The 24,613-nt window shown below is 45.5% G+C and overlaps 1 protein-coding gene across 1 annotated transcript in view; it reads left to right on the top strand.

Annotated features, from left to right (window-relative positions):
* Positions 1-20,636: 20,636 nt before the first annotated feature.
* The window catches only part of LOC124556088 (inversin-like), a 135,682-nt gene continuing 131,705 nt past the window's right edge, over positions 20,637-24,613 (top strand). Inside the window, exon 1 of the mRNA XM_047130114.1 lies at positions 20,637-20,694. Within this exon, the coding sequence (XP_046986070.1) occupies positions 20,637-20,694 (58 nt within the window). The remainder of the gene's footprint in view (positions 20,695-24,613) is intronic.

Genomic DNA, 24,613 nt, shown 5'->3' with positions numbered 1-24,613 from the left:
TACCTATAAGATCATCTTGCCAAAAGTCATTCAAGCCTTGTATTCCCTATGTGGATGCTGTGGCCAGTCTTAAATATTCTGTTAATTCCTTGGGCTCATCATAAAATATATACATATATAAGAACATTGTATTCAGTAAACCAGATGTTCTCTCAAATTCTCTATTCCCATTCCGTATTGTGTGCTTCGTTACACTTATAAGTAATGCACTCAACAAATGTAGTTCTTCCATGCTAATTCCGTATGTTACATCTGTGTAGGCACTGCTGTGACATTTAATGCAATTTGTTCTGTCTGTTCTCCCTATCAAGTGACATGTGTTTGAATTTGCCATTAGTGTATTGCATAATGGCATTATTATCCATTTTTTGCTATACATGTATTACTTTCCCAGCCTGTCTGTTGCTTTACTTTCAAGATTGTGTGTCAGTTTCGTGTGTTGCATCCGCATATTTAATAATTTGGTACAGATCTATAGAAATATTCATTGAATCAGCTGTGAGATTCACCTACATTTAAACTTTTTTTCAGGCAACTGTAAACAACAGAAATATATACTGAGAAACGTACAACACCGTGTTGTACTATTTTCCTTCTTTATTACATCCTGTTTCGGTCCTGAAGCATCATCTAGGTAAGAAAGAAAAACTGACTTAATATGTTATACATAATTACACATACAAGGAACATCTCGAGTACTGTTACACTTATAGTGTACATCTAAAAGAACAAAATTTTCGTAAGTGAGACATTGTGACCCATTCAGTAGCAGAGGAATTACTGAATGTTGCGATTCCATGCACATCGAAATCAGGTGACAACTGTACTGAACTCTTTGTGGAGATAATGTAAATCAATTAATGCACTTACTGGACAAAGAAGAAACTAAACGTATGATAAGACAACTGGATAAACTTTACAAAAAAAATAGTGTCACCCTCATGACTTGAATAGTCTGTATTTCTCCGTTGCTTTTATTTCTTTTTATTTATTGTGAACTTCGTTCTCAATAAGCTTTTTAACACAACAAATCGCTACTTACTACAACCTCTTTAATGTATGTAAAAGTAAACCTGTGTTCTTAGTGCATTTCAGCAGAGTGCACTCGTCTCCAGTCATGAACGGTGCAGTGCAGACTGCGGACATTGTTCATTGTGACAGCATGTCTCAAAGAGTAATTTCAAGCATAGATTATGGCCAGACTGTCACCTTACAGTAAGACGGGTTGTCAGCACAGAAAGAGCCCAACAAATTGGCATTGACCACAGCTACCTCATTCAGCAATTTTTAGGGGAAACGGTAGAACTGAGTCGACCTAGAAGTCATACATTCATCCCCATATGATCAGTTTGGCCTCTAGGCTCTCGATACGAACAACAGTTCAAACTCCACATCCATAACAGTGGGGATCACGAAGAAGATAGGACCTGGATCAGTGACGCTGGTTCACTTCACCAAATAGTACAGGAGTTGTCTAACCACTGAGGATCGCCATAGAAGAGCATGGAAGCAGCCAGCTACCAATTCACGTCTCAGGCATGCAGTTTCAGGGGTTCAGTAGGGAGGTGAGTTAGTCATGATTTCGCCATATCATGCACGGATGTCGGACGCTTCCCATCGATATAATGGATAATTTTAAGCCTGTGAAGTTATCAGGACAGGCTCCCCCTCCCCCCTGTTGTCTAGCAACATCTTGGCGATGAGGTCTATCAAGACAATACTGCACGAGCACAACACACCCATCTCATGAACCTCTTCTCCAAATTGCATGATTCAAATGTAAGCAATGGTCTATCTAATGTCTTCATCGCGACTGAGCATGTTTGGGATCAGCTGAAACTTGTAGTGTGTCCTAGCGGGATCCTCAGAGAATGGGTGACCTCGGGAGGGCTGCTATCGAATAGTTGGACATGCTTGAGCACCATCATGTGGACAATGGTAGGTAGGATCCAAACACATTACATTTTATGGAGTGGAGGAATACGATATTGAATGCTACCCACAAGCAGATTTTCAAGATGTGCCCATTTGAACAGACTGTTCATTTTTGGTTATTGTTCAGCTTTTATTTCATAGTAACGTTACTGTTTTCTAGTTCCATGAAGTTCATTCTTTCATTCAATATTCCCTTGAATCTAAGCCCATACACATTCTAAGATATGAGAAAAACTTCATTTGAACAGTTTACATTTTTAAAGGTGTAACATTCTAGGAGAAACACCATATGACCATTTAAATTAAAGGTAATCGTTGTTCTGTTCAGTGCATGTTGACAGTTCCTCCCAGTAGCTGTGTGGACACTGAGCTTTTATACTCTTCACGTACCACCGTATCAGGGCTACACCGTGAGTATTCGATTCCGGAAGAACTTTTATTTGTAGAATAACCCACCATGGATAAATAGGAGTAAATGGCAAGGATAGCTATCGACTATCGTTACTTACAAAGGTGTATTGATAAAGGTACAATGGAGCAAATCAGAAGTCAATACAATACTAGACAGTAACCGGCCACATAGCACAAGCAAGTGTACATCTGCTCTCTGCACGCTGCAAAGCATAGAGATTGGTATGGGCACTGGAACACAGTTGTGCTGCAGGTAGCTATACGCGGACGTCAGTATGACGGTATGAGGAAATGTACATAAGGTGATGCAGTCCTCTTGAAAACAAGGCACTGTTCACGTGGGTGTTTTGGTGGACGTTTAGATCTACATACGCATCTGTACTTCGCAAGCCACCTTATGAAGTGTGGCGGAGGGTTGTTTGTGTACCGCTGTCGTAGGAGGAAGCCATATATCGGTTGACTGTTCTAGAAACGCACAGTTTCCGAATTTTAACAGTAAACTACACCGTGATACGCATCGCTTCTCTTGTAGCATTTGCAACTAGAGTTGAATGAGCGTCTCGGTGACGCTTTCGGGCTTACTAGATGAATTTCTGACGAAACGCGCCTCTCTTCGTGGATACTCTCTATTTCTTCTATTAGTTCTATCTAGTATGGAGCCCAGACTGACAAGCAGTATTCAAGTACTGGGCGAAAAATGGTTTTTTAAGTTGCCACCTTCGTGAGAGAACTGCACTTCCCGAGCATTCTTCCAGTGAATCTCAGAGTCGCACCTACAATACTTGCGATTAATTTTTCTGGTCTTTCCAATCTAAAACGCTCCGTACGCATATTCCAATGTATTTAATGGATGCGTCTGCCTCCAGCAATAGTTATGCCATCGTGTCATCATATAATAATGGATGTATGTGCATAACTTAATATTTGTTTCTGTTGAGGATCAACTCCATACCCCAACACAAAGCGTCCAACCTCAACAGGTTTTTTTTCCTACGCCTCGCTAGAATTTTACAGCTTCACGTCTTCTCTTTATTATAATAGCATCGTCCGCGAAAAGCCTCATGGAACTTCCAGTGTTACCCACTTGATCATTTATATATACACTGAGGTGACAGAAGTCATGGTATACTTCCTAATATCGTGTCGGACCTCCTTTTGCCCGGCTTAGTGCAGCAACGCGACATGGCATTAACTCAACAAGTCGTTGGAGGTCCCCTGCACGAATATTGAGCCATGCTGCCTCTATAGCTGTTCATAATTGCGAAAGTGTTGCCGGTGCAGGATTCTGTGCACGAACTGACCTCTCAGTTACGTCCTACTCACGTCGGGCCATCAGGGTGACCAAATCATTCGCTCGAATTGGCCAGAATGTTCTTCAAATCAATCGTAAACCGTTGTGGCCCGGTGACATGGAATCGTTTCTTAGGAACACGAGGTACATGGACTGTTGTGAGCGGTCTCCAAGTAGCTGAACATAACCATTTACATTCAGTGGTCGGTTCAGTTGGATCAGAGGACCCAGTACACTCCAAGTACACACCACACACCATTATGGAGCCACCACCACATGGGTCCATGGATAAGTGGGGGCTGCACCACACGCGAAAACTACCATCAGCTCTTACCAACTGAAATCGGGACTCATATGACAAAACCACGGTTTTACAGTCGTCTAGAGTCCAATCGATATTGTCACGATCCCAGGTGGGGCGTTGTAGGCGATGTCGTGCTGCTGCTGTTATCAAAGGCACTCGCGTCGGTCATCTACTGCCACAATCAATTAACACAAAATTTTTTGCACTGCCCTAACGGACACGTTCACCGTACGTCCCACATTGATTTCTGCGGCTATTTCAGGCAGTGTTGCTTTTCTGTTAGAACCGACAACTCTACGCAAACACCACTGCTCTCGAAGGCCGTCGGTCACTGCGCTGTCCGTGGTGAGAGGTAATACCTGTAATCTTGTATTCTCGGCACACTCTTGACGCTGTAGATCTCAGAATATTGAATTCCCTAACGATATCTGAAATGGAATGTCCCGTGCGTCTAGCTTCAACTACCACTCTGCGTTCAGTCTGTTAACTCCCGTCATGTGGCCACAGTCACGTCAGAAACGTTTCCACATGAATCACTTGAGTACAAATGACAGCTCTGCCAATTAACTGTCCTTTTATACCTTGTGTACGCGATACTACAGCCGGCTGTATATGTACATATCGCTATGCTATGACTTTCGTCACCTCAGTGTATATTGTGAAAAGTAAATGGTCGCGTACCACTCCTTTATGGTACACTTGAAGTTAATTTTAATTCTGAAGATTTCTCTCCGTTAAGAATCATGTGCCGTCTTTCGTTTACTGGAATCTCTTCATTCCAGTCACACAGCCAGTCTGACATTCCATACTCTAGAATTTGTTCGTTAGGAGGTAGTGAGGAACTGTTTCGGACGCCTTCTGGAAATCAAGGAACGCGCCATCTGCCTGACGTGTTGGTCTTGTGAATGAACAAAGTAAGTTGGTCTTCATAACGAGATGGAATGGAGTCCCTCATAAATTTGTTATCGTTTCTCAGTAGGTGACGCTAGATGAAACTACTGTCCGACTACGCGTGCCCGTTTCATCGCCTACAGCAGATCGCAGGTGACCTGCAATGTCAAAATGAACATGCACCACCCCATCCTTGACCAACTGAGTAATAATGATTTCAGGAATATTTCACAGTTTTGAGAATGCTTGCATAGCCGCGCAGCTCATTTCTACCAAGCTTATTTGCGTCATCACTGAGCGAGATAGCGTAATTTTGGAGCAAGCCTTTGGGTGGCGTTTGACCCGTTTTGAACCATGTTGGCGTTTCAGTGCTTGGGGTCTCTCGTGGTGTCCAGCCGCAACGCCTAACGACGTCATCAACCTACATTGTGTTCTGCAATTGTATCTAATTCAATAGCAATGAGCGAATATGATAGAATTTGCAGAATATATACGAACATTAATTCCCTTTATAATCTGACTTGGAACGATTTTTTTGTCAGTCAAGGCGGATCACACATTTGGTAACATTTGAATTTTGGTACAAAACCTGAGCTGATGAATTGCTCTAGAGTATAAAGATTTTGAAGACATAACATGTGCACTGCAAAAATATAATTTATGTTTACGTAATAACAATATTCTGTGTTCATGTTGGTGCCTTCTCGTTTATATAGCTGTCGAAAGAACCAGAGATCAAATATTTGTTGTTCATGCTCGCCCGCCTGGAAAATAACACTCAATGCGATATTGCAGTGCCTGTGTTATTCCGGATTACGATGTAATATTCTTTCTCACATGCATGTCCGAAAGAACGCTGCATTGTAATTCGAAATCATTTATCCGTCGACACCGGGCAAGCGACTTTCAAGTAAAATGTCTCCCCTTTATGGATATATACGTAACGGATGTGCGAGTACAGGTTGTAGATACGTGGTTCAACATATGCAAGTTTGGGTCCGGTGGTTAGTCGTGCTCGAATAGCCTAATGGTAATGCGACCGCTCAAGGTAAGTGGGAAATCCGGGTCCGAGTCCCCGTCCTGCACAAATTTCCATTGTCCTCGTTCCATTACAGAGCTGATGGTTTTCCATAATCGCAACTGCTAATACATTTCTTGTATATAATAAAACTTAAGTTTACAGCTGTTGAGGATGCTGAAATTTCCCGTCTCATATCCTTCAAACACTTTCAACGCGGCTATCTCTTCTCTTAGAACTTCCGCCTGGGAGATCTTGGACGATGCAAACAACTACACTCCTGGAAATGGAAAAAAGAACATATTGACACCGGTGTGTCAGACCCACCATACTTGCTCCGGACACTGCGAGAGGGCTGTACAAGCAATGATCACACGCACGGCACAGCGGACACACCAGGAACCGCGGTGTTGGCCGTCGAATGGCGCTAGCTGCGCAGCATTTGTGCACCGCCGCCGTCAGTGTCAGCCAGTTTGCCGTGGCATACGGAGCTCCATCGCAGTCTTTAACACTGGTAGCATGCCGCGACAGCGTGGACGTGAACCGTATGTGCAGTTGACGGACTTTGAGCGAGGGCGTATAGTGGGCATGCGGGAGGCCGGGTGGACGTACCGCCGAATTGCTCAACACGTGGGGCGTGAGGTCTCCACAGTACATCGATGTTGTCGCCAGTGGTCGGCGGAAGGTGCAAGTGCCCGTCGACCTGGGACCGGACCGCAGCGACGCACGGATGCACGCCAAGACCGTAGGATCCTACGCAGTGCCGTAGGGGACCGCACCGCCACTTCCCAGCAAATTAGGGACACTGTTGCTCCTGGGGTATCGGCGAGGACCATTCGCAACCGTCTCCATGAAGCTGGGCTACGGTCCCGCACACAGTTAGGCCGTCTTCCGCTCACGCCCCAACATCGTGCAGCCCGCCTCCAGTGGTGTCGCGACAGGCGTGAATGGAGGGACGAATGGAGACGTGTCGTCTTCAGCGATGAGAGTCGCTTCTGCCTTGGTGCCAATGATGGTCGTATGCGTGTTTGGCGCCGTGCAGGTGAGCGCCACAATCAGGACTGCATACGACCGAGGCACACAGGGCCAACACCCGGCATCATGGTGTGGGGAGCGATCTCCTACACTGGCCGTACACCACTGGTGATCGTCGAGGGGACACTGAATAGTGCACGGTACATCCAAACCGTCATCGAACCCATCGTTCTACCATTCCTAGACCGGCAAGGGAACTTGCTGTTCCAACAGGACAATGCACGTCCGCATGTATCCCGTGCCACCCAACGTGCTCTAGAAGGTGTAAGTCAACTACCCTGGCCAGCAAGATCTCCGGATCTGTCCCCCATTGAGCATGTTTGGGACTGGATGAAGCGTCGTCTCACGCGGTATGCACGTCCAGCACGAACGCTGGTCCAACTGAGGCGCCAGGTGGAAATGGCATGGCAAGCCGTTCCACAGGACTACATCCAGCATCTCTACGATCGTCTCCATGGGAGAATAGCAGCCTGCATTGCTGCGAAAGGTGGATATACACTGTACTAGTGCCGACATTGTGCATGCTCTGTTGCCTGTGTCTATGTGCCTGTGGTTCTGTCGGTGTGATCATGTGATGTATCTGACCCCAGGAATGTGTCAATAAAGTTTCCCCTTCCTGGGACAATGAATTCACGGTGTTCTTATTTCAGTTTCCAGGAGTGTATTTACTGAAACTTCCTGGCAGATTAAAACTGTGTGCCGGACCGAGACTCGAACTCGGGACCTTTGCCTTTCGCGGGCAAGTGCTCTACCAACTGAGCTACCCAAGCACGACTCACGCCCCCTCCACACAGCTTTACTTCTGTCAGTGCCTCGTCTCCTACTTTCCAAACTTTACAGAAGCTCTTCTGCGAAACTTGCAGAAGTAGCACTCCTGAAAGAAAGGATATTGAGGAGACATGGCTTAGCCACAGCCTGGGGGATGTTTCCAGAATGAGATTTTCACTCTACAGCGGGGTGTTCGAAACACTCCGCTTCTGGAAACATCCCCCAGGCTGTGGCTAAGCCATGTCTCCTCAATATCCTTTCTTTCAGGAGTGCTAGTTCTGCAAGTTTCGCAGAAGAGTTTCTGTAAAGTTTGGAAAGTAGGAGACGAGACACTGACAGAAGTAAAGCTGTGAGGACGGGGCATGAGTCGTGCTTGGGTAGCTCAGTTGGTAGAGCATCTGCCGGCGAAAGGCATAGGTCCCGAGTTTGAGTCTCGGTCTGACACACAGTTTTAATCTGCCAGGAAAAAAATTTATACTGACGTTTCGTCTTCAGCTGCGAGAGACAACTTCTGAGATAAGAATGGCAGCTGCACTGAAAGCTCAAAGGATCCCAAATTCAAAGAAGCGTTAAGGTCTCTATATAGGGTACCACCATTACAGAATACATAAATATCTCTTACAAGTGCCAAAATTCTTGATTAAAAGTTATCGATTGTAAGAATTATTCCCTCAGTGGAAAGTTGGCATCCTGATTTAATTAAACTGCTAGTATCAACTCAGAAGATGTGTCTTGCAGACTGTGACGGAACAACAGTAAATATGTCGACCTCAGCCTCTCAGCTCTGAAATCTTAACACTGTCCTTAAGAACATTCATTGTTTTATTAGTGCTATTTCTGTTCGTGCAGCCGTTGTCTAAATTCAGTTACCAGTTCTACCAGATGACAGCTCGATTCAAGTCTGTTTCTACACTGAAACTTGCTTCGCATATCCACCCTTCTATTTCCTCGCCTTATTCCGTGTGTTCACGATGTCGACATTTTATTCTGGATTTTGGCAATGTTAGTGAATAGGAAAAAGAATCCCATAATGTTGAATACTCCATTAGTAGTGTAGCGCTTGACACAGTCACGTCGATTAAATATTTGGGCTTAACATTGCGGAGCGATATGAAGTGGGACAAGCATGTAATGGCAGTTGTGGGGAAGGCGGATAGTCGTCTTCGGTTCATTGGTAGAATTTTGGGAAGATGTGGTTCATCTGTAAAGGAGACCGTTTATAAAACACTAATATGACCTATTCTTGAGTACTGCTCGAGCGTTTGGGATCCCTATCAGCTCGGATTAAGGGAGGACGTAGAAGCAATTCAGAGGCGGGCTGCTAGATTTGTTACTTACTGGTAGGTTTGATCATCACGCGAGTGTTACGGAACTGCTTCAGGAACTCGGGTGGGAGGAGGAAAGGAGGCGTTCTTTTCGTGATTCGCTGCTGAGGAAATTTAGAGAACCAGCATTTGAGGCTGACTGCAGTACAATTTTACTGCCGCCAACTTATATTTCGCAGAAAGACCACAAAGATAAGATAAGAGAGATTAGGGCTCTTACAGAGGCATATAGGCAGTCATTTTTCCCTCGTTCTGTTTGGGGGTGGAACAGGGAGAGACGATGCTAGTTGTGGTACGAGGTACCCTCCGCCACGCACCGTATGGTGGATTGCGGAGTATGTATGTAGATGTAGAATGCTAGAGGGCAGCCAGATGCCCTTCCTGTCTCCTCCTTCCCCCCCCCCCCCCCACCATCTCTCCCTCTTCCCTCCATCTCTCCCCTTCCACACCCGTATCTACCCTCTCTCCTCCTACCGGCGCGGAATTTGTGTACCCCATGCGTCTGTGTTTAGTGTTGTACCATGTGGAAGTGTGCGAAAGTTTCAGAAACTTTTGCGGATCCTGTAACTGACGCGAGACGTGGGTACCAGCCCGGTATTCTCCTATTCGGATGTAGGAAATCGCCTAAAAACGACATATAGGCCGACCACCGAGCGAGGTGGCGCAGTGGTTAGCACATTGGACTCGCATTCGGGAGGACGACGGTTCAATCCCGCGTCCGGCCATCCTGATTTGGGTTTTCCGTGATTTCCCTAAATTGTTCGAGGAAAATGCCGGGATGGTTCCTTTGAAAGGGCACGGCCGACTTCCTGCCCCATCCTCCCCTAATCCAATGAGACCGATGACCTCGCTGTTTGGTCTCTTCCCCCAAACAACTCAACTATAGGCCGATCGGCACGCCAGCCCTCACCTTTAATCCGGCGGGATGATCCGATCTGCTGCCTGCGCGCCTTTCCGAATGGCGGAAGGGCGTGCTAACGAACGCTGCTATCCGGGTGGGTGTCTCACTTGTTCATTAATTCATTATATTAACTGACAAACACATGGAGCAGCATATTCTGCTACACTGTCGTGCTTAAATATGCGAGCGGCGAATTGACCAGTTTCAAACGAAACTTAATTTCGATCAGACGTATTTCGAAAGAGAAGAAGTTGTGCGTTTTTTTGAAGGCAGCTTCAAAAGAGAGTACACAAGAGAAAGAAGATTTTGTTTTAACGTCACGTCGACGACTAGATCGCTAGAGACGGATGGAGGAATACACATTTACATAGATGCACAACTAACCACAAAATCAAATGTCAGTCAGGTTTAGTGACAGGAGTGATTAGGAAAATTTATGAATTTCCTTTGTTTTCTGTATGCTGGCAGATTTTTACGAACCTGACGTCTTGGGCTGCATTAAGCTCAGTTCTAAGCTTGTGTGTGGGAGATATATTTAGTGTCGAAGCTCGTGCTGAAGTTCTGACATCTGCTGGCCTCTCGACCCAAATACTCCGGCATGCAGAATCAGGTCGCAGATCTCACGCTTTATCCAGGAATCTGTCACTTTGCCAAAGACAATAAATTTGTTTCAGGAGTTTCACTGCACAGTGCTATATTTACGGAGACGTAGAACAGCTGGGGGATATGGGAGTAATTCATTGGCTTCTCGTATTAGTGTCTTAGTAAGCGATTCCAGTCTGTGCCTCAATACTGACACTGCTCGAAGATCTGAAATTTTCTCTGCCTAGCCGATTTTATTTGCATACTTAACCAGGTTTGCGACAGGAATGAAACCTTCGAGACGGGCTGGAAGCTGCGCATTAAAGTGAATGGAGAGACATCTATAGACACTGAAATACTATCTAATGTTCCCTACTGTCCTGTAACAGCACTGTTGCTGTTCTTGTTATACCTTAACGACTTAGCAGGTACTATTGAGTACAATGTGATGCTTTGCACCGGCAAGTCAGATATCTACGACGAAATGCCATCCACTAAAAATTGTAGTAATATCCAGTTAGATGTCCACAAAACATAATATTTGCGCAATGATCAGCAACTAGCTTTTAACGTAGAGAAATACCAAATTGTGCGCTTTAGCAAATGTAAAAGCATGGCATCCTTTGGCTATAGACTAATGAGTCGCAATTACAGTCACCCATGTTTTATAAATATTTTAGGGTACCAATACGTAGAGATATGAAGTGCAACGATCACATAGGCTCAACTGTAGATAAATGATCATGGGGAGCTACCTCTCACTCAAACGTTTCTGAGTTGGCATCACGACGTTGAGTGCACTCTGTTCCAGTCCTCCCAACAACGAAAAAAAAAATACCTGGCAGTCTCAGGAATCGAACCCGGTTCCTCCATACAGAGGGCAGACACGAAGGCCACTTAGCTACGGAGGTTAGAAAGGTAATGCTTTTGCAAAGTTATTATTTATCAGTAGAGTAATTGGAAACTACAAAAGAGATTATAAATAAAACACTTGTGCGACCCTTACTCAAATACTTCTCAAGTTAATGGGATATATATCAGTTCACACCAACAGGCTCAAAGAAGTATGGTAGGCACGGTCAGAGTCTTGTTTGAATGGCAAAAGAGAGTAACGGAAACTCCTGAAAATCCTAACCCACGGACACTCGAAGAAAGACTCCTTGCATGTCCCAGAGATAGTGCTGGTACAATTAGACATCATCTCGCTCAGTGGCACACAGTCAGTCTTTCCATCCTCTATATGTGAATGACATGGAAAGAAACACTTGTATTTTTATAGTGGAAAGTACACTCTGCCACGTACTTCAGCAGGATTAACAGAGCATTGATGTAGATGTAGTCTTTATTGATGGGTTTTAATCTACTCTTTTCAACGTCTTGTGCAAAGTGTGTTAACTGACATTGTATAAAAACAAAACTACTCATTACGGATTTTGCCTGGATTCAGAACTTCTTAGGAGATATAATTGAACACGTTGTTCTTCACCTGCCTAAATCGATATACGAGGGGGTTCAATAAGTAATGCAACACTTTTTTTCATCCAGTTTCTGGTGAAAAAATGCGAAATTTGTTGTGGGAGATAGTTGAATACTTACGTTTCAGCGTCGTAAGAGTTTATCGAACGAGGTGGCGCAGTGGTTAGCCCACTAGACTCGCATTCGGGAGGACGATGGTTAAAACCCACGCCGACCATCCTGATTTAGGTTCTCCGTGATTTCCCTAAATCGCTTCAGGCAAATGCCGGGATGGTTCCTTCGAAAGGGCGCAGCCAACTTCCTTCCCCATCCTTCCACAGTCCGAAAGGACCGATGAGCTCGCTGTTTGGTCCCCTCCCCCGAATCAATCAACCAAACCCATATAGTTTCATAAAGTTCCGGCAGTGGCAGCGATATACGTACGGTTCAAAATGGCTTCTGTAATGGAGGTGCGTTCCAAGAAGAGTGGTGTCATTGAGTTTCTTTTGGCGGAAAACTAGAGCATCGCAGATAAAATGGTTCAAATGGCTCTAAGCACTATGGGTCTGAGGTCATCAGTCACCTAGACTTAGAACTACTTAGACCTAACTAACCTAAGGAAATCACACACATCTATGCCTGGGGCAGGATTCGAGCCTACAACCGTAGCAGCAGCGCGGTTCCAGACTGAAGCGCCTAGAACCGCTCGGCCACAGACGCCGGCAGCATCGCAGATATTCATAGGCTCTTGTACAACGGCTACGGAGACCGGACAGTGAACAAAAGCTCGGCGAGTAGGTTGACGAGGTGTCTGTCATCATTGCAACAAGGTCGCGCAAACCTGTCCGACACCTCGCGTACCGGCCGGCCGCACGCAGCTGACTCCTGCAATGTTGGTACGTGCGGACACTGTCATTCGAGGTGATCGACAAGTCACAATCAGACACCTCGCTGCACAACTGGACGTCTCTGTTGGTAGTGCTGATACACACTTCCTCCAGTTTGGTACTCAAAGGTGTGTGCCCGCTGGGTTCCTAGCCGCCTAACAGAAGATCGTAAGGAGCAACGAAAGACCATTTGTGCGGAACTGACTGCGCGCTCCGAGGCCAATCGTGACATTTTTTTGTCGAACATCATCGCTGGCGATGAAACGGTTTCATCACTTCGAAACGCAAACCAAACGGCAATACATGGAGTGGCGCCACACCACCTCTTCTCCGAAGAAAAATTTCAAAGCCGCACCCTCAGCCCGTAAAGTCATAACAACGGTCTTCTGGGACTCTGAAGGGGTTGTTGATGCATCAAGACGTTGGCTCCGACGTCGACCAGTACAGTGGTACCACGCAGGCATACAGGACCTCCCAGTAAGATGGCGTAAGGCCGTCTCATGGAACGGAAATTGTGTTGAAAAATAGGGTTTTGTAATCAAAAGAGTTGGGGAATAATATGGTGCATTGAAATCCTGCATAAAATCAGTCTGCGTTCAGAAAGAAAAATATGTTGCATTACTTCTTGAATGACCCTCGTATTTAACAATAAATTCTGTACATGGGGATAACGTCGGAAGCCCCATGAAGCAGTTCTCAGACGATGCTGCTATCTGCTGGAAGGTTCCAACTCTAGGAAACTGTAGCGAAATGCAAGAAGTCCTGCAGGGGATTGATGGCTGGTGCAAAGACTGGCGGTTGATCCTCAACATAAATAAATGAAGACTATTGCGCAGAAATAGACGGTTAATCAATTACCGTTAGATTACACTAATGCTGATATACCACTGGAAACAGGACAAACCGTATACTACTTAGGAGTAAGAGTCTGAAGCGATCTAAAGTGAAATGATCACATGAAATAAGTTACAGGAAAGGGAGGTACCAGGTTCAGACTCACTGGTTGGAAATGCAATTCATGCGTGGAAGAAGTGGTTTACAGAACACTTGTTCGTCATATTCTACAGTACTGCTCATCAATCTGTGACCCTTTATAGATTGTATTAGTAGAAGAGATAGAGAAATCAAACATAAAATCAGAGGCACTAGATCTCATGCGGAGGTTTATTAACAGTCTTTCTTTCCATCCACTATCCGCAAATGGGACAGTGAAAGGGGAGGGGGCGTTTGAAAGTGGTACCACATGTGCCGCGGCCGGCCGTAGTAGCCGAGCGGTTCTAGGCGCTTCAGTCCGGAACCGCACGACCGCTACGGTCGCAGGTTCGAATCCTGCCTCGGGCATGGATGTGTGTGATGTCTTTAGGTTAGTTAGGTTTAAGTAGTTCTAAGTTCTAGGGGACTGATGACCACAGCAGTTAAGTCCCATAGTGCTCAGAGCCATTTGAACCATTTGAACCATGTGCCGCAGACCTTAGGGTGACTTGCTGACTATAGATCGTACAGCAGAAGGCGGCTCCTTTTGAACTGCCTCATGCACTGTGTAGTAGTTAACACGGTAGCACTCCATTTATGTTTACACATTTGCTTCAACAGTGGCGCATCCTGGTGAAAGCCAGTGCCTTCAGTTCACTGCAAACCGTTCAAATATATGTGAAATCTTATGGGACTTAACTGCTAAGGTCGTCAGTCCCTGAACTTACACACTACTTAACCTAAATTATCCTAAGGACAAACACACACAACCATGCCCGAGGGAGGACTCGAACCTCCGCCGGGACCAGCCGCACAGTCCATGACTGCAGCGCCTTAGACCGCTCGGCTACTACAAACTGTCCTGTGTCAAGGATACCAGTGTTGTGACTTATTCAACCAATGCTCGTAAGTTTGATAATTTCGCCCTCGAAATGACTGTTACTGAATTTCACATACTTTGGTTGCGTCAGAGATATTTACTGTTTATTTATCTGTCATAAGCTAGGAACTGAGATTCTTTCCTCTTTCCACGACAGAATAATTGGAATTTTAGAGTTTGCCGCAATTAAACACCACCATCAAACTTTCCTGCCTTATTAGCAAACATTTCTTTAACACTGTGGTCCAAAATTAGGAGTGTAATGGAACCAATGTTGCTAATCATGAAATGCGTACAGAATATAAGTTCTCTGGATAAAATATAAACCTCCATCTTCAGTCGATAGGCGTCACTGGATGCGGATATAGAGGGACATAGGGGATCAGCACACTGCTCTCCCGGCCGTTGTCAGTTTTCTTGACCAGACCGGCTACTTCTAAATCAAGTAACCCATCCAACTGGCATTACGAGGGGTGAGTGCTCCCGGCTGGCCAACAGCGCTGGGCAGACGCAGGCAGTCACCCATCCAAGTGCTAGCCAAGTCCGACAGCGCTCCACATCATTTATCTGAAGGGAACCGGTGTTACCACTGCGGCAAGGCCGTTGGCGAATAAAATACAAGTCACCGCAATAAAAGCGCACTCGGCTCGTTTTGGAGTGCTATACATGGTATAACTGGAAACAGACGGTCATGTGATGATGTGACTCTCCGCTGCTAGCGTAACTCGTAATCATGAAATGATATGTATAGACCAGTCACTTATATGGTATCAGCACAAGAAGATGGGTCGACATAGAGATGTGACATAACAACAGAAAGGACCTATCATATTTAGACATGTTCATCACCACACCGTGAACATATATGTGGTGTCTGTTGTTTCGGACATGTGTGAAAGAACAGACATCATACATATAGTTAAGACAAGAACAGTCAATGATCACTTCAGGGTGGACGCATACCACACTCGAACTCTTAAGGAAATCAGCGAAATGCCGCGAGTGGTGAGGTTAATGGAGAATGGGCACTACATTAGCAGTGTGTGGATAAGTTGAGAATTGGGGTCATATGGGAGGCGTGCTAGGGTAGTTCGTGCAGCTGCGATGACCACAGTGTCTGGATGGCGCAGTGGTCAACGCATCGAATCTGCCTAGTAATCAGTCTGGGTTCGAACCCCAGTCCGGCACAAATTTTCAACTTCCCCATCGATTTAAATCAAAGCCCTCCGGTAGCTAATGTCATTAATTCCTTTGTTCCTTGACACAGTGAATACATTGCCTGGTATCTTGGTGTATGAATGTGGACTGTACATTGTGTCTACAAGGACATGGACTGGTATACCACTCGCAGCCCTGTAACACAGCGTAAAAACAGTGGTCGCAAAAGATCCTAACCGACATGGACCAGAGTCGAGATTCACGCTTTGTGAATGACATTCGGTTTCAAACTAGACAGGAATTGCTGTTGTCAGCAAATGCAGGTCTATCCAACAGCTTCGCACTCTAATTTTCCCGCCGAGCACACGAACACTCACTAAACCTCATCACTCGTCGCGGTAACTGGGAAACGATTAAGCTAAATTCCATGCCAACGCATACGAAAACATTTGCAAGTTCTTGTTCGCTTTCCGTACGAGCAGAATAACTTTATTGACCTTAGAGGATAACACTCTCCCGACTTCGTCCCGTCCTAAAACAATACTTCCATCCCACAGCGCCCACGACTTGCATTCTACACACGCGAGGCTTACAACTTGCTCTCGAATTTCGATCCCCCAGTCACTCCACAAAGCGGTTTTAACGTCCAAGCCTTCCAGCCAATCAACGTCAGAGGCAAGGTGTAAGTATTTTCATTGGCCATTTCCTGCATCCATTAATTATACTCCTCTACAAAATGCTGCTTCCTCCCAGGTCTTTTCAAAACTTTAATTTCAACTTGGATTGGAAAACACCTGGTATAATGGGAAATTGCTAGCCTTAAGCAAGTAGGCCTCAACGAAAACCCATTTAGAATGATTGTTGAAAGACCATCCCATCATCTCCAGGGTGGACAAAGCCCCCTTTCCCTAGATATTGCCGGCCATTGTGGCCGAGCGGTTCTAGGCGCTACAGTCTGGAACCGCGCGACCGCTCCGGTCGCAGGTTCGAATCCTGCCTCGGGCATGGATGTGTGTGATGTCCTTAGGTTAGTTAGGTTTAAGTAGTTCTAAGTTCTAGGGGACTGATGACCTCAGAAGTTAAGTCCCATAGTGCTCAGAGCCATTTGAACCCTAGATATTGGGAACGAACTGTAACGTCAACGATTGCCTGAAGAATGAGTCCACAGATGCGATCAGGAATGATATTGTTGCGCCATTGTCTGTCAGCTTGGTGGCTGTAGCCTGTGACCAAGCAAACAGAAAGCTGTCATTGTATTCTGATGCAAGAATCTGTAGAGATTCTGCGCTGACACGACAGGAATCTCTGTCCTTGCCCTACTGTGAGACTGCTTACCATGGGTCCAACCTCCATCGCTGCTAATGGAGCTGGAACACTGTTGACACAATGTAGAAAGAGGCCAGACTGTTGCAGTGGTGACCATTACATCTGAGCATGGTACTGCGTCTCTTCCGGGATCTACTTGATCAGAAATGATCTCCTGTCACCACGTGGTGGCGCCCAGCAACCGCACCGCCCGCCCCCATTATGCAGTGTCTGTCGTCATACATCGAGTTCATTAGAGACTGTGTCAAGGATTGGGAAGGAATGCACCGCGCGCCCCCATTATGCAGTGTCTGTCGTCATACATCGAGTTCATTAGAGACTGTGTCAAGGATTGGGAAGGAATGCACCGCACGCCCCCATTATGCAGTGTCTGTCGTCATACATCGAGTTCATTAGAGACTGTGTCAAGGATTGGGAAGGAATGCACCGCGCGCCCCCATTATGCAGTGTCTGTCGTAATACATCGAGTTCATTAGAGACTGTGTCAAGGATTGGGAAGGAATGCACCGCGCGCCCCCATTATGCAGTGTCTGTCGTCATACATCGAGTTCATTAGAGACTGTGTCAAGGGTTGGGAAGGAATGCACCGCGCGCCCCCATTATGCAGTGTCTGTCGTCATACATCGAGTTCATTAGAGACTGTGTCAAGGATTGGGAAGGAATGCACCGCGCGCCCCCATTATGCAGTGTCTGTCGTCATACATCGAGTTCATTAGAGACTGTGTCAAGGATTGGGAAGGAATGCACCGCGCGCCCCCATTATGCAGTGTCTGTCGTCATACATCGAGTTCATTAGAGACTGTGTCAAGGATTGGGAAGGAATGCACCGCGCGCCCCCATTATGCAGTGTCTGTCGTCATACATCGAGTTCATTAGAGACTGTGTCAAGGATTGGGAAGGAATGCACCGCGCGCCCCCATTATGCAGTATCTGTCGTCATACATCGAGTTCATTAGAGACTGTGTCAAGGATTGGGAAGGAATGCACCGCGCGCCCCCATTATGCAGTGTCTGTCGTCATACATCGATTTCATTAGAGACTGTGTCAAGGATTGGGAAGGAATGCACCGCGCGCCCCCATTATGCAGTGTCTGTCGTCATACATCGAGTTCATTAGAGACTGTGTCAAGGATTGGGGAGGAATGCACCGCGCGCCCCCATTATGCAGTGTCTGTCGTCATACATCGAGTTCATTAGAGACTGTGTCAAGGATTGGGAAGGAATGCACCGCGCGCCCCCATTATGCAGTGTCTGTCGTCATACATCGAGTTCATTAGAGACTGTGTCAAGGATTGGGAAGGAATGCACCGCGCGCCCCCATTATGCAGTGTCTGTCGTCATACATCGAGTTCATTAGAGACTGTGTCAAGGATTGGGAAGGAATGCACCGCGCGCCCCCATTATGCAGTGTCTGTCGTCATACATCGAGTTCATTAGAGACTGTGTCAAGGATTGGGAAGGAATGCACCGCGCGCCCCCATTATGCAGTGTCTGTCGTCATACATCGAGTTCATTAGAGACTGTGTCAAGGATTGGGAAGGAATTCACCTGTGCCCTTTCAAAGGAACCATCCCGGCATTTTGCCTGGAGCGATTTAGGGACATCACGAAAAACCTAAATCTAGACGCCCAGACGCAGATTTTAACCGTCGTCCTGCCAAATGCAAGTCAGGTGGGCTAGCCGCTGCGCCACGTCGCTCGGTACTAGACGTCGCCTCTGCTAACTGCAGGTCAATGAGCTGCGCTTAGTCCTGACGCTAACTGCAGCTGAACAGCTGCCTTCCAGCTGGAAGCCATCTTGTGGCTGACTTCAAACGACTCGGGGCGCCTTTCCAGGAGCCCACGGTTTGCATCTGCACCTGACTTGCTGCTGAGCCGCCGCCTACCCTGTGTAAATGCAGGCTGCTACAACTGACTTGCGCCCATGGCCGCTGATGCTGTTTTCTACGCTGGGGCCCTTGGTTTGCCACCGCGCTCACGTGCTCCCTGCACAGGAAACTTCTCCGCCAAACGCCGTGACTGACTTACTACGGAGTCTGTTGTCGCTGCGCTTGCCGCTTGCCCGGATTGACGCCGCCCTGCACTCGCCAAGGTACTGACCACTGAGCCCGCGAGAAAGTCGGGACACAGTGCGTACATCACAGCACGTGACACCGCAGGTACTACGAGTGCTAGCAGTCGTCTCCGACGGAGAGCGAATAACTGTTTCAGACAAGTTTAATAATTCTTAACTGCGAATTCAAATGCATGTAAGCTGTCGATAGCACACGACAATGTTAATACCTTTAGTGGTTCAAAATGGTTCAAATGGCTCTGAGCACTATGCGACTTAACTTCTGAGGTCATCAGTCGCCTAGAATTTAGAACTAATTAAACCTAACTAACCTAAGGACATCACACACATCCATGCCCGAGGCAGGATTCAACCTGCGACCGTATCGGTCGCTCGTCTCCAGACTGTAGCGCCTAGAACCGCACGGCCACTCCAGCCGGCAATACCTTTAGTGGTAACCTTTCCATTGACATATTGATTTCCAATGGGTCCTGCACGGAGTTGAGCGTTCGCGAAGTATGGCGGTAAGGCGGCTAGTGTGATGTCACAAGTTCCTTGTGGTGACCTGTATTTCTCGTTGGCCCCACTGACAATGTAACTTTTTGACTGCTGCCGCCTGTTTGTGCGGAGATGTAGTGTGCTGGCCACGTGCTGAGCTAAGCACGTACCACCGTCCTGGGCCAGCCTACTCCACTGCACACTGATCGCAGCAAGACGATGCTCTGACTACTGTGCTGCTTGTAATCAACAAAACTCGCTCTTGTTTCCTCACCGCTTCTATGACTTTATGACGGCCATCCATCTGGCTCTACGCACCTGCTGACCCACCAGATATCCTCCATCATCATCGCAATCTGCAACGAGGACAATAAACAGTCAAGCCATCCAAATCCCATTGCAGTTTCTTACCATTTCTTCCTAGAAAGATCTCTTAAGCAATAGAACATGCATAATTAAGAAAGGTAAGTATCTCTATTTATGTAAATTATGAAGTATGTTGCTCACCAGACCTTTCAAGAAATCCTGTCATTAATTTTGATTTCAGGCAATATCGATTGGACAGCCACGTGGGGACGAAAGAAATTCTGTCCTTCGTAGGCCATAAATCCCAACAGCAGTTGCCTAACTCTTGAGCTGTAGCGACCTAAAATGTTGTGGCATGCAGAATCACTTGTATCTGATCGTGCAGATGGGATAATCATGTGAGAATCCCTGGCGGTAATTTCTCATTCGTAAATAACAGACGTAATGACTTAGAACGTCATACTGTCTGATAAATGTAGGTTTCTCAAGAGTCGCAGCGTATCCTGGATAAAGCCGACTTTATTGATAAGCGAATTTAGCAAACGACTATCGTACAGCGATTCCTATGGCGTCAGAGGCCTCTTAGGATAGTCTTAATCTTAATGCCTTGAAAGATATGAATATCAGAGTCGTATTAAGCACATGGAGCTTATCTCAGTTTTCAACATAATAGCTCTTATACATGAGTCCTCCAGCAGAAGTAAGTAGTGATTACCCTCGACCATTGCTCTGGAAGGGACAAATTCTTGATCCCGTCCGCATCCTTATTGGTGTTTTCAGCAGTTGCCTTAAATCAAATGAGGCGAATACCTCGATAGTACCTTACATGGGACCTCAACCCATTTCCTCTCACGTCTTGTCCCGTCTAGGTATGTGCTTCATCTCTGATGACCTTGATGTTATACTTTAACATTCTCTTCAGGAGTAAGTAATGAAATCATACCCTCTATTTTCTGGAATACAACCTAACGTTATACTATGTTCGTAACGTTTGAACAAATGAAATGTTCTACCATTATAAAAATCAGCTCGAATATGATCTATAGAACATGTAACCAAACAAATTATTTTCTGAAAAGAATACATATATTCTTGAATTCGATACAAGGAAAAACAGAAATAAAAGAGAGAAAATCGTGTAGAAGGTTTTATACGTTTGAGACAGCCTGTTATACGACACAATTTTCTTTTGTCGGGTGGACATCAGTGTCTTTTGCAGGAAGATCTTAAACTACACTTCTGTTTTATTTTCAAATAAGTTTTTTAAAACAAGTGCAGTGGCTATAACATTAAATTTAATCTTAATATTCTTTCAACAAAGAGAAGAGCTTTTGCGGCAAAACATATGCTATTATGCACAAGATACTGATTATTCTTGCTTGATCTCAAACACGATAAAATTGCCTTAGTTTTGTTGACCTACAGTTTTTACATTACATTCTTGGAAGTAAGATAAAGATCTGTTTCGAAAGTGTTACTGAAAGGATAACGTATCACACTAATCTGATTTTGAAATGTCATTGTTTATTATTTGAGGTTTTGGTAATCACGGAAAGCTATTATCATTATACCTTGAGCGATAAAACAAATACTTCCTTCATTTGTCGCTCAGAATCTACGTGATGACCAAATTTCAAGTTTCTGAGACTAATGGAAGCACGCTACGTTTTCGACTAAACTTATGAAAGTCCATTATTCTGGTGGACGTAGGACAGCGGCTGACAATATAAGTAATGGAAGTGGAACACCACAGCCGTATTTTCGAAGTATTTATTATTCAGAGGACTAGTTTGAACGGTACATTTGCGTCATGTTCAGGTCCTACTATAAAACAAATAAGTACTTCCAGTCAATGGCTCATGTGATTTGCCCATGTGGTCTTAGTTGTGACTACACGTTCGAAATATACACTCCTGAAGAACAGCGGTCTACGGCACCTAGTTATTGCATGAGTTCTATGACGCACGAGCCAATGACTGTAAGTATTTATTTGGTTTATAGTACGACCTGAAGATGACGCAACTGTGACGTTGAAATTAGTCATGAATAACAAACACTTTGAAAATACGGCTGTCGTGCTCTACTTCCATTACTTTTTTGACTAATGTTCGCCATACGCAAGAAGGAGTGTCAATAGCAAATAGGCAAGAAATTAACAGAAGCATACAATCTGTGGTTTTTCTCCTTGCTTCTGACTCAGATATTCCATACACTCTGAAGTAAATATAGTTGTTACTGGAAGAATGATACAATTTTAAATAGACGTTCATGCACCCGACTGACTGAGAACGTCCTCTCAAACACTGCTGTCCTTAAAAAGAGATCTTTTTTCTGATAGAATCCAATAGGCATTTTCCAGAACGGTCATTGTTACGACACCCCACGAAATGTCAAACTGATAAGCTGTGCCCCTAGGCATGGAGAAGGTGACCCTGATTTCACCTAGTTTTCAGAACAAATTATTGCGTTGAGTAGAAACTGTTAAGAAAATGAAAGAAGAGGATCTATGGCTGAGGAACCACCTGCAGCGATGTGAAAGTTCTCTTCCAGGATCATGTGCCAGCAAAGGCTGATTTTATACTAGAAAACACGTAGTTTCGATGGGTTCAACAGCCGCTGGTCAGGTCGTTAAGCTGGAACACCAGCGCTGTGTTAAACAATTCTAGCATTCATTTCACGCTCATAATCCCTGCCGCTGGCGTTGGTCCCTGAACGGCAACACACAATCGTTCGACATCCCTGAAAGAAACTAACGGAACAACTTCCTTTGACGTATTTTCGTGTTTGCCATGTTAACCAGAGTCGAGCAGTTACTACAATTTTTTCCTTAAAGTTTATTATAATCAGAACTCGTGTCGGCATTTTTGTTCGAATACCACTTTCGACTGGATAGACATTTTCGGTATAGCATGAATGAGTCTTCGTTTAAGGTTGCTTCGTAATACTATGATGAGACAAAACATTATGACCAAATGCTCAGGAGCCAGTTGGTCCAACGTTAGAATGCAGTACAGCAACTATTGGTTCAAATGGCTCTGAGCACTATGGGACTCAACTGCTGAGGTCATTAGTCCCCTAGAACTTAGAACTAGTTAAACCTAACTAACCTAAGGACATCACAAACATCCATGCCCGAGGCAGGATTCGAACCTGCGACCGTAGCGGTCTTGCGGTTCCAGATTGCAGCGCCTTTAACCGCACGGCCACACAGCAACTATTCTGTTGGCACCAGATGTCTGCGCATGTGCACGGGTCACAGGCTGGTGGTTTGCGAAGACGGACATGACACGCAGTAGAATCCCAGATGTATTCCATTGGGTTCAGATCAGGCGAACTTCGTGGCCAAGTTATCAACGTCATTTCACTGTCATGCTTCTCGAGCCACTGTACTACGATTCTGGTGTTGTGACATGGGCGTTTATCCTGCTGGAAAATGCCATCAGGAAAGACATCAAACATAAGTGTATGCAGGTGGTTCACAATACTGTTCACGTGGTCCACAGCTGTCATGGTGCCTTTGACTACTATCACAGGTCCCATTGAAACCCACGTGAACGTCATTCATAGCATTGTACCGTCTTCGCCGGCCTGTGTCCGTTTCGTGGTACATTTTTCGAGCAGTTTGCCTGGGTGATGGTGTATCTGGACGCGACCGTTGACATAGTGTAACAAGAAACATAATTCATAACACTAGGTGACCCGATTCCTTTGATCCACGGTCCATTCTCGATGATTCCACGTCCACTGCAAATGTAACCATCGACGTCATTGTGTCAACACGGGAATAAATAGGGACCGTCCGCTACGGTACTCCATCTTCAACAACGAACGGTGAACGGTGGGATCCGAAACACTCGTGCGAGCGCCAGCGTCGTACTTTGCCGTCAAATGTGTCACAGATGACTACCAATCTTGCTTAACAGGGCTAAACAGCCTCCGAATTCTATGTTTTAAATAAGTCGTGGATGTCCAACCAACACCTTCTCGCCATCGCGTCGTTTCACCCTCCTTGAACCACTTTCCATAGATGATCACGACAGTAGCACGCTAACAGCCGACCGACCATACACGCCATTCTCGAGACGTCGTTTTCCAGCCACCGGGCCATAACGACCAGCTCTTTGTCGAAGTCGCTTATGTCAGTGTATTTCACTATTTGTGGAGCGTATGTTTCTCTAGAATGAATATCTATTCGTTTCTGCTCCGCTTATACAGTCACGTAAGACATAACACGCCTTTTCTTGCGTGAACGGTTCCAGATACCGAAACGAGCTTTTCGGCAAACGATAGTACCATAAGGGACACGTCTTTGGTGTCAGACACACAGTCTTAACTTTTGTATCTATCGGGTTATCGACACAGGTATTTTTTTCTTTTTAATGCATGATGTATTTCTAATGGTATCCGAGTGCGCTTGTTAATGTTGAGGTTTAAACTCTTGGAGAAAAAATGAGAAATTTTCTAAAATTGATAAAAAAAGTCAGCTGGAATCGGCTACTGCGTTGTAAATATGCTCATTCCATCAAGACATAAGACTTTACTTGTCTATACTGCAGAACTAGCAATAATTGTGTCGTCCATCGGCAGGTCATTTCTGATTCAAGATTCTTTGCATGCAG

Source organism: Schistocerca americana, chromosome X (assembly GCF_021461395.2).
Source record: "Schistocerca americana isolate TAMUIC-IGC-003095 chromosome X, iqSchAmer2.1, whole genome shotgun sequence".
NCBI classification, from domain to species: Eukaryota; Metazoa; Arthropoda; class Insecta; order Orthoptera; family Acrididae; genus Schistocerca; species Schistocerca americana.
The sequence above is the reverse complement of the archived record's forward strand: the minus strand, read 5'-3'. Positions and strand labels throughout refer to the sequence as shown.